Source organism: Panthera uncia, chromosome B1 (assembly GCF_023721935.1).
Source record: "Panthera uncia isolate 11264 chromosome B1, Puncia_PCG_1.0, whole genome shotgun sequence".
Classification (NCBI taxonomy): Eukaryota; Metazoa; Chordata; class Mammalia; order Carnivora; family Felidae; genus Panthera; species Panthera uncia.
In genome coordinates, this window is record NC_064811.1 from 100,490,149 (window position 1) to 100,503,708 (window position 13,560).

Below are 13,560 nucleotides of genomic sequence, written 5' to 3' on the forward strand. Positions count from 1 at the left end.
TTTCGCCCAGGAAATCTAGTAATTTAGTTTAGATTTAAAAGTTCTCAGTGACCATCACTATTCTACCCCAGATTTTTGGTACAGTCTTTCCCTTCCTCCTAAATGATTTCTCACATGGATATAAAATGAATTATCCTATGTACCATGTGTTTTAAAGCTATTGTATGGTTATATTAATTCTTTTTTAAAAAATAAAGTATTAATACTCCCTCATATGTGCATATATTCTTGGATGGTCAGGTCATGCTTTATTTCTCATTATCTAGTGACCCATAGGGAGTAAGTACTCAATAAATATCTGTTCCACTGAGTTTTCAAATCTCCTTCCAGGCTCTGTCCTCTCCTTTGACCTCATATCCCATATGTATAATTATGTATCCCCTGGTCACTCTAAAATGTCCCACCTCACCCTCTCCCTTAACCAGCACGCCCTCCTAACATTTGCATCTCAGGCTGGTTATTCAGGTTTAGCAATTTTAAGGTCATCTGTGACTCACCATCTTGATGTTCTCAGAGTTCTGAAGCTTTTCCTTTGATATTTATTGAGTACTTACCCCCTGTGGGTCACTAGATAATGTACTGGACCCTCCCTTCCAATTCTCATTGCCAGCACCATCTTCCAGATCTTTAACCAATCATATTTGGATTATTACAACAGCTTTCCAACAGAGATGGCATGAGGGAAGGCTACTACTAAACTTTACTGGGTACTTGATATATATATATATATATATATATATATATATATATGTTTTTTGTATGCCATCATATTTAATTCTCATAACAATGTTATGAAGCAGGTATTATTTCCCTTTCATAGATAAGAAAACTGAGATTTAGAAAAATTGCCCATGGTAATATACATAGAAAAATGCAGATCTGGGCTTCAACTTGAGGTCTGTCTGACTCCAGATTCTTTCCAGTACCACATGCTGCTCTTGATTTTCTTCCTTGTACGCCACAGCCATCCCAGCATCTTGCTCTTTTTAAACTCTGCTTTTACTCTCACACTTCTCTTAGACAAGAACAGCAAACAAAATAGAATTCTCCAGTTGACTTTCAAGGATGCTGACTAGTCAACCTTGTTTTCCCTGCTCCTCAGATTCATTCTTCACTGTCCTATAAACATATTATCGTGCTTATTTCTATATTATCAAGGGTATTTCTATACCATCAAGGGTATTTTTGGAAATATTAGCAAGGTGCTTTTCTCTTTCGTCTTTCCAAAAACAGTGTCTTCGCCCTGGTTGACCTTACTGCGGGGATAGCAGGGGAGGGGGAGGGGTGTGAGTGGTTAGAGTTAGGTGCCTACGTTTAGGGAAGAAGTAAAGAGCACAAATTTTAGAGGAGTGCAAAGAGAAATATCAAGGTAATTTTCAGCTTTTTGCAGGAAAAAGAGAGGAGTTTCATGCAGAATTTAGGAAAAAGAGAAATTGTCTTGAGGAAGGATTTTCTCTGTTCCTTTATTTCTCTAATTAGTTCTGAAGGAACCTGATCAGAGAATGCTCTCATCAGGCAGACAAGATAGCTCTCCCACTTTTGACAGCAAAGCTATGATACTTCCTGTCCTGACAGAAGAAAGAAATAATAGAGGGGAAGGAAAAGTTAAGATGTGGATCCAAGAAAGTGAAGAACCACTGAGGGCAGGAGATCTGGGACAGCCCAGCCTGATTAAGTAGGGAATGGTGTGGGCTTTCTCAAGCTACCCTCAGTTCCCCTGTGGTGCAACCTCGCACTGAGAACCAGAGAGCCTGCTCCCAGACTAGGACACCACTAGTGCTGTAAGCTCTTTTAGAGCTCTGTAGCTCATGGGAGCTGAACTGAAACCATATACACCAAGGAGCATATCTGGGTTATAACAAAGGCAAGTTACCAAGATCAAGTTATTTTCACTGACAAGCAGCACCCGAGCAGACAATGAACATCGCCCAGAGACCAGAAGCATTAGACAACTCTTTCTTTCCTCAAGGGAACACATAAGCTCCCTTCCCCAGTGCCCAGGTGCTACAGAGGAAGCAGGAGGGTGGCTGTTTGAGATTCTGAGTTATTTTATCCAAGTGAGAGGCTATTTATTAAAAAGAAAAATCACTTTATAATATCAAACTAGGATCAATGACATTGGCTTCACAGCATCTCTACAGAATGCCCTCAACTAGGAGTGTATACATAAACCATAAAGAGACTATGCCCCCTTGTAGAGATTGGGGGGAAGAATTAGTAAGAAAATGTCCCTTAGAAATAAACTCAGGGCACAAGGAGACACTGTTAGTTGACTTAATCCCTGTGATAATTTAGGGCAAGTCTTCCCTCTTGTTAACTCACATAACTGCTTAATTGCTTAATTAACTTAATTAATTTATTGATTGCTTAATTCACTTGTGGAATGAGAATAAGTATCTGTTTAGCAAGCAAAACAAAAACAAAAACAAAAACAAAATTTAAAAAAACTAATTTAAACCACACATTGGACAATTGGTTCATTTTTTTTTTCCTCTCCTGGTCAGCAGGTAGGAGACTCAAGGGAAAGACCTGTTACAGGTAGATTATAGGAGCTGCTCATCCAAGTTGTTCTGGTTTCTTGACCCTGCTACACCTACACTTCTAAAACAAACAAAAGGCTGTTCTTTTTGTTTCTATCCTTAGGCCTACTCACATTTCTGCCCAATTGATACAAAGTCTATAGACAAAGAGATTCAGACAGAATGGTGAGTAACTTCCTCAAGGTCACTAAAGGATAAAGAATTAGAAGAAGAGAGCTCAGAGGTCCTCTCCCAGGCTTTTTATTCTCTACCATGCTGTCTCCAGGGAATAAGAAAAAGATGAATAAAGGTTGCAAATCAAAATAACGTTATTAAAATGTATGCTTAGCTTATGTTTGGGAACATTTGGGTTCTATAAAGAACAGCTTCAAAAATTGCTCTTCGGATTGAATCACAATCTCTTTAGCACTCATCAACAAATGAACATTATTAAAGAAGTCAAATCCTTTACTGAAATAAAGAAACAGTCAACTACTCAATCCATCTAGCAAGGAAGCAAGCAGAGTAATAACACCATCAATGTGAGCCAAAGCAATGAGAATAACACCCAAGTTGTTTTGACTAAGCAGTTCACCACACTGAAGAAAGTGAATGTGCCAACCAGCCAGGATCCAGTCTGTAATTCTGTGAAGGCCAAGAAGAGCAGAAGGAGCCACAGAAGATAAGTAGTGAGAAAAGCTCAGAGAGGGAGGAAAAGTGTTAGAGAGCAACCACCATGTTACAGTGTCGGGGGTGGTGATAATTGGAAGTGATGATGAGGGCGGGAAGCAGCAGGCACTGACAAAGGACAAGAAAGCCAGAGATGAAAAGTCAAAAAGTAGACAAACCCCATAGTCCCCCTGGCAAGCAGGCAGCTGTCAGTCAATGTCCTGCCTCCGGAGACACTCAACATCTACATAGCATGGTTTATGAGAGAGTGTGCTAGCAAGGAGGAAAGGGCGTCTCACAAACAGCCTCAATAGTGTCACCAAAAACACGTTTTGAAAATCTCTTAATATACGTCTTTGTAGAGGGCAAGAAGTGGAGTGGGAGATACTCTGAACTTCAGTAGCCCCCAAGGGCACCAGTACTCAAGGCTAGAGGAAGGCAGCCCCATCTGTTCAACTGTTTGGTAGACAGGGTCCAGGGCTACGGGCAGTCCCAGGCCCCACACCGCCTACTGCTGAGCCCACATCTACTGACATCACAAACAGCTCAATAACATATTATCACAGTAGCAACCAAACCAACAAGATGAGGAGCTCCATTTAAGAAACAGGAAAGCACAGCTTTCACTTCTAAGGATTCTCATTGCAGGCAAAAATTAATAGGTAGCAATTCCAGCACTTACAAATCTGGAGAGATATCTGGGTCTCCACAGTAATTAATTTCCTGACAGTTTCTGTTGGCCTGTGCTATATTCAGAACACTCTAGGTATGAGTTTAATAAATCTATTAGACAATGCTAATTTGGGTATATGCCCTAATCGCTAAGTCAGAGACAAGAAGCTGTTGTATATTTAAGGAGGGAAGCTCCAATCTCCTCTCTTTGTCACCTTCCCAGTCATCCTTCTCATGAAAGCTCTTTGCCAGACCCCTCAACAGCTAAAACCAGAAAAACAAAAAGGCCATTTAACAGTGTGTTCCTTCCTCTAGAAGTTCAGTGCAGGCAGAGGTGAAGACCCCTAATCATTGCCTGCATGATTTGATAATACTTCTAAACGCATGTGCCTTCTGGAACTTAGATGCTTCTGCTTCCAGGAACTATATTTTGTGTATAACTCTGTTAGCTGTTAAACTGACTATCACTTTGCTTTGTGATTGTCTGCTTTCATGCCTGGCTCTTCAGTGCCTGGCTCTTCAGTGACATCTGTAAGAGAGAGACTGCCTTTCTTTATCTATAAAGAGATAAATGCCTGGCTTTTAGTACATGGCTGGTGAGTATCCATCTGTCGGAGCCATGACTGCACAGATGCATGAGTGCTTAAACCCCAAGACTGAATACCCAGGGGACAAACAATCTTCTCCTCCAGGCTAAAGAAAACCTTTGGTCACATACGATAATGTGCAGAAATAGTGGTGGAGAATTAGAATAATTTTCTTACAAAAAAAGTCATGAATAATACAAAATAATAATCAGAAGTTAAAGTAAACAATTATTCTTTCAAAGCAGATTTCTGCTTTATCACATTTAATTCTTAGTGATACCACAAAAAGTATCTGATGAACTCCACATCTCTCGATTTTGATACTAAAATTATGTTTGTAAGGATAATATGGGGGCACACCAAGGATAAAACTTAGAATTGATAACCTCTAATAAAGAAGCTTATCTATAAAAATAAACTCTTTCACAATACTCTCTAAAACTGATGTTTATTATTTCAGGAACATTAAATGACAATAAAATTAGAATTCAAATGAATTCAATGTATAATTGAACAGGAATTGAGATAAAACAAACTCAATAATAAAATCAAAAACTTCTACTGACCCAAGAGAAGTTCATATTTGGCTATTTAAATATATTAGATGCTATTAGATGTATTATATTATATTATATTATATTATATTATATTATATTTATTGTTATTCTATATATAGCTTTATATATATATAACATAAACATAAATAATATATATTATATATATATAGACCTTTAATATTACTAGAAGCAAGGGATCTGGTTTTCTATCACTGTCATCTATATCCTAAGTCAAAAATCTGAGTTTTTTGGATGCTTGCTCCTGCCTCATCACCCTCAACCTACTTTTCAGCAGAGAACCCATATGCATCAGTACTATTTGACAAAACACAATCAGAAATGCAAAACTGGTATAGAATATTAGCATTGCCATGCCCTTTCCTTAATGGGTCATATACTTGTGGACACTTAAACCTCATTTTTTAAAAAGGTCTAAGACCAAATTCATACTGTCACCTATTATTTAAATAGTGCAAAGAGGGAAAGTTTTATTTTTTAATAGGGGATTTTTTTATGACTAGGTAACATTAGACAAACATCCCTGACCTCGATGCTAAATTAAAGACAAAACACTATCATAATCCTAAATATTCTCATAAAGTCACTGCTGAGCCCCATATGCACAAGTGTGAGGTTGTCCACCCATGGTTCACAACTCCAGATCTTCTATCTGGGGCCAGACTCCTACATGCTCACCCTGCACAGACCACTAATCCGTTTCCCCTGCCAGACTTCTACTGCGTAGTGTTGATAAGGAAGACTGTTGGTCAAGAAAAGAGCCTTCTGCCTCAGAAGACTGCTAAGCAGCCATTCACCATTACCCGAGCATGCCACCCCCCCCCCCCAGGAGGCAATCTCAATCCTGAGGCAAGAAATTCAAAGTATTCCTTCCTACCAAGAGCCTAGTAGCCCAATAAAAACAGGTTTCTTCCTCCCGTTATATTTCTTGTGGTGTTTTATTTCCTACTGTCAAATGTGGTAAGGATTTATGGGATTGTAGGCAAAGGCAAAGCTCAAAGGTTAAGAATACTGGGGGGGGGGGGGGGGGGGAGAACAGACAGACATTTGTTATCCTAGGGCAGTAATAAAAAATCCCTAAAAGGGGCGCCTGGGTGGCGCAGTCGGTTAAGCGTCCGACTTCAGCCAGGTCACGATCTCGCGGTCCGTGAGTTCGAGCCCCGCGTCAGGCTCTGGGCTGACGGCTCGGAGCCTGGAGCCTGTTTCCGATTCTGTGTCTCCCTCTCTCTCTGCCCCTCCCCCGTTCATGCTCTGTCTCTCTCTGTCCCAAAAATAAATAAAAAACGTTGAAAAAAAAATTAAAAAAAAAAAAATCCCTAAAATTTTAACTCCACCATAAAATCATGCTCCAGTCCTAGTCTAGGATCCTCTCACCACTTTGATAATAAGAAAGAGAAAACCATAAATGATATTTGGCAGGAGGTCAATTACATCTTGAGATATTCTTTCCTCCTTTTTGTTTCCTCCTTTTTGTTTCCTCCTTTTTGTTTCCTCCTACTTAGCTTACGAACTTTCTCAAGTTGATCGGCCATCAGCAGTCAAATTGAAATGATGAACTAATTGGATCTCATAAATGAATTAATACTAATTAGTAGTGTCCTGTGTCATTCCTCCCAGGAGTAAATGCATTTTTAAATTTCTCTGGGGAAGAGAGAAAAGCTGAACCCAAAGGAGGCCAAGGTGTGAACAGCACAGTGCTAAGAGCCTAGAGATTTCAAATGACCTGGGGCTGCTATGAATTAGAGGTCACACTTCAGCTTCAGTTTCTCAATTTGTAAAAGAAAAGACTGGGTTAGATAAAATCCTTTGCAACTCAAAAGTTCTATTTTTTTTTTCAAAATATTCTATATTAGTTAAATTCAGGAAGTGTGGTAAGATGACTTTAGGTGGGGGAGTTCAGATGACCTTCACATCACACTGTATAGGTTACCAACTATGCCATCTGCCCAATAAGATCAGACATGATTAAGAATATTCTTCATTCTGCACTCTTGGCCTGTTAATAACACAGTTTTCATTGGGGCTTAAACAAACACATGAAACACAATTATAGGGGTATTTGGTTTCAAGATGATGGAACAAAGGCCTCTCTTCCCCTTTCTCCTCTCCAAAATTACCCCCTTAAATATCAAGGAAAACAAAGAAAAGTAACACAAATTTCATCTTCCATGAAACTGGAAGTCACTTGTAGCATCTCCAACTACACAATGCATGAAGTTGGAAAGAAGATGAGTTGGAAGAAAAGGAAATGATTTAGTGGAGATAAGGAAGGTCCAACCAGAGTGCCTATAACAAGAAGCAAGCTAATCCACTCTGCTTGATGCCAGAAAAGCCCAGAAATGGAAGGCAAAAGAAATCCCAGCAAGTAGAGATGAGGCAGGAGCCCAAAATGGGGGGATTTGGCTGAAAGTCTATATACAGAGTAGGTAGAAACTTTCCCCAGATTTCTACCCCCTTACAGATATGATCAAGTGACAACCCTCACCCCTGTAATAAAGATAGGATGTGAAATCTCCAGAAATAGAAATAGAGAGCTCTAAATGTGGGGATACCAGGCCCAAGGGAGGGCAGGCACTAAGAACAGGGGATCCCTTCCGAGTTCCAGCATGAAGTATTATATAAACACAAATTGCTGCTTTTGTTGGGACACACTTTTGGCAGCACTTTCTCTGAAGAAAAACTAAACGGAATCTTCTTTTCTAGAAGTCTTTCTTTTTTAAAGATAACACCACTGAGAAATCTAATGATTTTGTGCACATATGTTAATTTCAACAAGAATTGATTTGTCTTTCTTTTATTAACAATTTTTGAAATTTGTATTTATTTTTGAGAGAGAGAGACAGAGACAGAGACAGAGAGACAGAGGATGAGCAAGGGAGGGGCAAAGAAAGGGGGAGACACAGAATCTGAAGCAGGCTTCAGGCTCTGAGCTGTCAGCACAGAGCCCCACGTGGGGCTCGAACTCACGGACGGCGAGATCATGACCTGAGCTGGTTGGACGCTCAACCGACTAAGCCACCAGGCGCCCTGGGAAAATCCTTTTTAAACTTCATTGTATTTTTAAGAATAATTAAGTAATTTGATGTTGAACTTTCTATTTAATTAATGATAACCATATTTTTAAAATATATTTTTAATGTTTATTTATTTGGGGGGGGAGGGGCAGAGAGAGAAGGAGACACAGAATCCGTAGCAGGCTCCAGGCTCTGAGCTGTCCACACAGAGCCTGACACAGGTCTTGAACCCATGAACCATGATCATGACCTGAGACAAAGTTGGACACTTAGCCAACTAAGCCACCGCGGTGCCCCGATTCTTCTTTCTTAAAGTAGACTCATCAGGTGCCTAGGTGGCTCAGTCGGTTAAGTGTCTGTTGATTTCAGCTCAGGTCATGATTTTACGGTTTGTGGGATCCAGCCCTGTATCAGACACTGCACTGACAGCAAGGAGCCTGCTTGGGATTCTCTGTCTCTCTCTCCCAATCTCTCCCTCTCTCTCTCTCTCTCTCTCTCTCTCTCGCTCTCTGCCCCTCCCCCGCTCATGCTCTTTCTCTCAAAATAAATAAACTTAAAAAAATAAAAGGAGACTCATAAATTTCTCTCTTGATTTATCAAGTACTTTCCAACTGTGAATCAATTCTTCCCTTTTCTTGAAACTGTTCTTTCTAAGCAGCCTTGCCTTAGTCCCCACCTTATCCTTCATCTTCTTCTGTGTCCTCTATTTGCTACTCTTTCTCTCCACTCTCTAAATAACAAAAATTCCCTCAGAATAGGGAGTCAAGTGCTCTCTTTGTTTCTCTCTCCACACTTTCTTTGGGTAATATATACTCCCATCAGCCAGTAGATTCTCAAATTCTCTCAAGCTTTAAACTTGTATTTCCAGGGGCGCCTGGGTGGCGCAGTCGGTTGAGCGTCCGACTTCGGCTCAGGTCATGATCTCATGGTCCATGGGTTCGAGCCCCGCGTCGGGCTCTGGGCTGATGGCTCGGAGCCTGGAGCCTGTTTCCGATTCTGTGTCTCCCTCTCTCTCTGCCCCTCCCCCATTCATACTCTGTCTCTCTCTGTCCCAAAAATAAATTAAAAACGTTAAAAAAAAATAAACTTGTATTTCCATCTTCCTGCTGGACACCTCTATCAGAATTATCTGAAAAATCAGGCCCTCCTCTTTGTTCTTTTCTTTTCAACAATGACATCAATGATCTTAGTTATCTAGGTCAAAATCACCAAGTCATCTCTGACCCTGCCTTCTCTTTAAACCCTTGTGGGCAGTTAGTTGCTTATTTCCATGGATTCTATCTGTGTATTCTCTCTTCCAGCCTCTCCCCCTTTCCATCGCCCCAGTACTACACTATTACAGATCCTAATCTCAGCCTGAGCGGTTATGGTAGCCCCCTAATTTACTTATTCACATTCTGTCAACTGCCACTACAATCCATTCTGCTCTCAGACTGGCATTAATCAAATTGCTGCTGCTTTGTAATCATTAGTGGCTCCCTTTTGCCTCCTCCTGGCAAGATCCTTATATTAATGCCCAAACCAATGCATCCAGCTAAATCTCACTGCTCATGTACACATCCTATATGTTCTTTAAAAAAAAATTTTTTTAAGTGTTTATTCATTTTTGAAAGACAGAATGTGAGCAGGGGAGGGACAGAGAAAGGCAGCGGGAGACACAGAATCTGAAGCAGACTCCAGGCTCTGAGCCATCAACACAGAGCCAGACGTGGGGCTTGAACTCACGAATCATGAGATCCTGACCTGAGCCAAAGTCAGATGCTTAACCAACTGAGCCACCCAGGAGCCCCGACATATTCTATGTTCTAACCAAACTCAATTAATATTCCTCAGACATGCCTAGCATTTTGAGGGGAGAGCTTCAATTAATTTATCATTTTGTCTCCGTCTCCTATCCTATCTTTTTTTTTTTAAACGTTTATTTATTTTTGAGACAGAGAGAGACAGAGCATGAATGGGGGAGGGTCAGAGAGAGAGGGAGACACAGAATCTGAAACAGGCTCCAGGCTCCGAGCAGTCAGCACAGAGCCTGACGCGGGGCTCGAACTCACGGAACGCGAGATCATGACCTGAGCCGAAGTCGGATGCTTAATCGACTGAGCCACCCAGGTGCCCCTCCTATTCTATCTTTTAAGGCCCATAAAGGTTTCTTTGATTTCTGACTTTACATTGTGGGTCTCTCCTTTACACTTGATCCTTCATAGTTCCACCCTTGTGTGTATGTTTTTATGGTGCTTATTTTACTCTAATTCATAATAGCTCATGCCCAGTTTCATTTCCATCTCTCCTTCATGAAATTTTAAACTCTTTGAATGCAGAAAAATTGTCATACTCATCTTTGGGGCTTGCCATACCTAACCTGCAGTTTGCACATGCAAATGCTTAAGAAATGTTTTTGAATCTGGGGCGCCTGGATGGTTCAGTCGGCTAAGTGTCCGACTCTTGGTTTTGGCTCAGATCTTGATCTCACAGTTTGTGAGTTTGAGCCCCACATCAAACTCATGCATCAAACCACATGGGATTCTCTCCCTCTCCTTCTCTCTCTGCCCCTCCCTGCTCATGCGTTCTCTCTCTCTCTCCCTTATTTATTTTTAAATAAGCTTTAAAAAAAAAGAAATGCTTTTGAATCGAAACTCATGAGAAGTACCTTCATATACCTTTTTGGAGTTCCATCAGATATTTAATAGCTAAGACTGAAAATGAGGTAATCTTGCCAATGACATACTACTTGCTCCTAGGTTTGCAAACAACTGGGATAAAGAAAGTCTTGGTTTGAATCAATAGTTGAATCAAGAGTTCTATCAAAGGACTTTTAAAATTTCTTGTTAGTAATGTAACAGATGACATTCTTTCTCCTAAGTTAGTCTGTTTAAAACTCCCAGATGGAACACTGGAGCATGGAGCAGTGAAATGAGCAACAGGATTACCCTGAGGAATCTTTTTGGTCAAAGTGAGACTCTATCCTGAGCATCCTGGCTGAATTTTAAATTCAGCTGCTCTCTTCTGCCTACTGAAAATGACCCTGGGGCTTTGAGAGACTGGTTGTCCTGCTCCAGTGCCAACATAGGGTTGCGGTGTTTGCTTTCTGAGCTGTTACATTCTGGCCATATTCTACTTGAAGGTGGAATAAAGAGCTCATTTCTGCTACAGATATCAAACTAGTGCCTGATGTTACAAAATGACGGACTCAGACATGGAGAGCTTGCTGCCCTACCTCTCAAAGAAACATTTATTGTGTCCTTAAAATGATTGGGTCTTCTCAACTGTTTTACAAAGTAAATACACTAGGACGTTTACTTGTTGAATTATGTAAGGTCAGAAAATGGGGGGAAAATGTTCTAATAGAAAAAAAAAAAGTCTACAGTGGAACTTGCCTCAGTGCTTTGTGTAATTGGCCTCAAATTTCAAAAGGCAAAGTGAGTAATCTCTGTTCCACCCTACTTTCTCAGATTAGAGTGCTGTGGTGTCCCATTTAGTGTGGATTTAAGGTAAAAGAAAAATAAATAAATAATCAAGAAATTGGTAAAAGGAAAAACAGACAATGTCTTAAAATCTTAGGGAGGCTGGGAAGCGAGCTGGCAGGGCTTTAATCCCTCAGGATATACCTTCCTTCCATTTCCTGGACCATTTCCTCTCCAGGCTAATCTTCAGCAGTAATTGAACCACATCAGGATGCGTCGCTCATTTTAAATCAGAACCCTTTCCTAGGCGATCTACTCCTAGCCACTGACTCTGGGTTTTATAGGCAAATCCGGCAGGGCCAGGAGCAGGCTCTGAGCGAGCAGAGCAATGCGAGATTAGGTCGGTCTGGAGGTCGCCGCGGAGGCCTGGGACCAGGGATGTGGCAGCTCGAGGGCGGCAGGGGGCACTGCATAACCTCGGTCCCCTCACGTAGCCAGTTACCCGTCTTACCCCACCCAGACGGTTAGGGCTGCCCGCCACGTCTGACCTCAAGTTCTCTACCTAGGTCTGTGCGTTTTTCCTAAAAAAGACAGTAAACCCTGTGGCACGCCCAACGCGTGTGACACGAGAAATGCTATCGACCCTATAAAACTAAGCACTCTCTTTTGCATCCTCTCTGAGACTCGTAGCTGCTAAGGATGTCTCCAAGATCTGGAAATTAAGAAAAGTTGCTCTTTCTCACACACTACAGTGCCGGCATTTATCTTCCTTTAAAAAGAAAACAACTACTGACCCCGGGCCGCCTGGGAACTACAGCCAAAGTTGTCATTAAACAGTTCCTGCGGCTGCCCTGCGCCCACTCTCCCGTGGGGATTTGGCTTCAGTATGCCCCCAACTGTGAATGGACCGTCGAGAAACGGGGCGACCCGGCAAACCTACACTCACACTGCGTAGAGCACACCTTCCTTCCCTTCCCTTCCCTTCTCCCCGTTGCCCAGCCCGGGCCTCAGACGGCGGAGAGCTTCGCGGGGGACACTGGTTCCCAGGGTGGTTCCACGCTGAGAAGCTGGGGGGAGGGGGTCGGAGTTCGAGGGCGCGCCTGGCTTTGTGCAGACCTTCCCATTCTCCGACTTCGATAGGGTAAGCTCGGGGTGCATCTGCTGAGGGGTCCTAGCCTATGGGGCAGTAGTGCTTGTGTAGGAGAGGACGTGTCTGTTTGCTGGAAATTGAGTCTGGCGTCCGTGCTGTCCGTCCACGGGGCCGCTCCGTGCGCTTGAGCCGGGACAGAGCTCCAGCCACGCCTTCAGCGGCCCCCAAGTCCCTCCACAAAGCAGAACCAAGGGGACGAGCCCCGGACCGAGGTCCGCACCCCTACATCGCCCCGAACAGAACTGCCGTGCCGTGCCGCGCCGGGAGGCGTTTTGGGGTCCCAGGCACTTCGCGGGTTGGCCGCGAGCGCGCCTTCCCGCCCCCCCCCCCCCCCCGCCGCCCCGCCGGGCACTGCCCTCCCCAGGCGCGGGCCGCGGGCCGGCCGGGTACTCACATGTCCAGCCCGGGGGAGAAGCGCTGCGGGCTGTAGCTGTGCGCTTCCCGCTGTGAGGGCGCCGAGCGCGGCTCCAGCCCCCCGTTGACGCCCCTCCAGCCCCGCCGGCGGCGCTGCGGCTCCGAGCCTTCCTCCTCACCCTCCTCCTCCTCCTCCTCTTCCTCCTCCTCCGGCGCGGGGAAGGTCACCCTCGCTTGCTCCTTGCACTTCCTGACCTTGGTGGACATCGCGCCCGCCGCGGTCGGAGCGCGGGGATGCCGGCTGCCCGCCGCCGCCGCCGCCGCCGCGCGGTCTGGCCGCGACACCCCTTCCCCGCCGCCGGCCCCTCCGGCAGCCCCCGGCAGCCCCGGGCGGGAAGTCTGCAGGAGAGAACGGCGCGGGGGGACGCCGAGCAGTCAGAGGCGGCAGCCGAAACCCAGTCGCCGCCGCTGCCGCCCACCATGAAACCGTGGGAGCGGCCGCCGCGGCTGTGGCTGCGCGGAGTAAGCCCGGGGCCGAGTGGGGCGCTGGTGCTGGAGAAGGCTCTCCCGCCCGGCGGCCGCGGCGGCGGTGCCTCCTCCGAGCCCGGCTCCCGTCTCC

General features: G+C 44.0%; 1 protein-coding gene across 1 annotated transcript in view; it reads right to left on the reverse strand.

Annotated features, from left to right (window-relative positions):
- Window positions 1-13,208, reverse strand: part of TRPC3 (transient receptor potential cation channel subfamily C member 3) — a 58,468-nt gene extending 45,260 nt beyond the window's left edge. Inside the window, exon 1 of the mRNA XM_049630051.1 lies at window positions 12,982-13,208. Coding sequence (XP_049486008.1) covers window positions 12,982-13,208 — 227 coding nt within the window. The remainder of the gene's footprint in view (window positions 1-12,981) is intronic.
- Window positions 13,209-13,560: the final 352 nt, after the last annotated feature.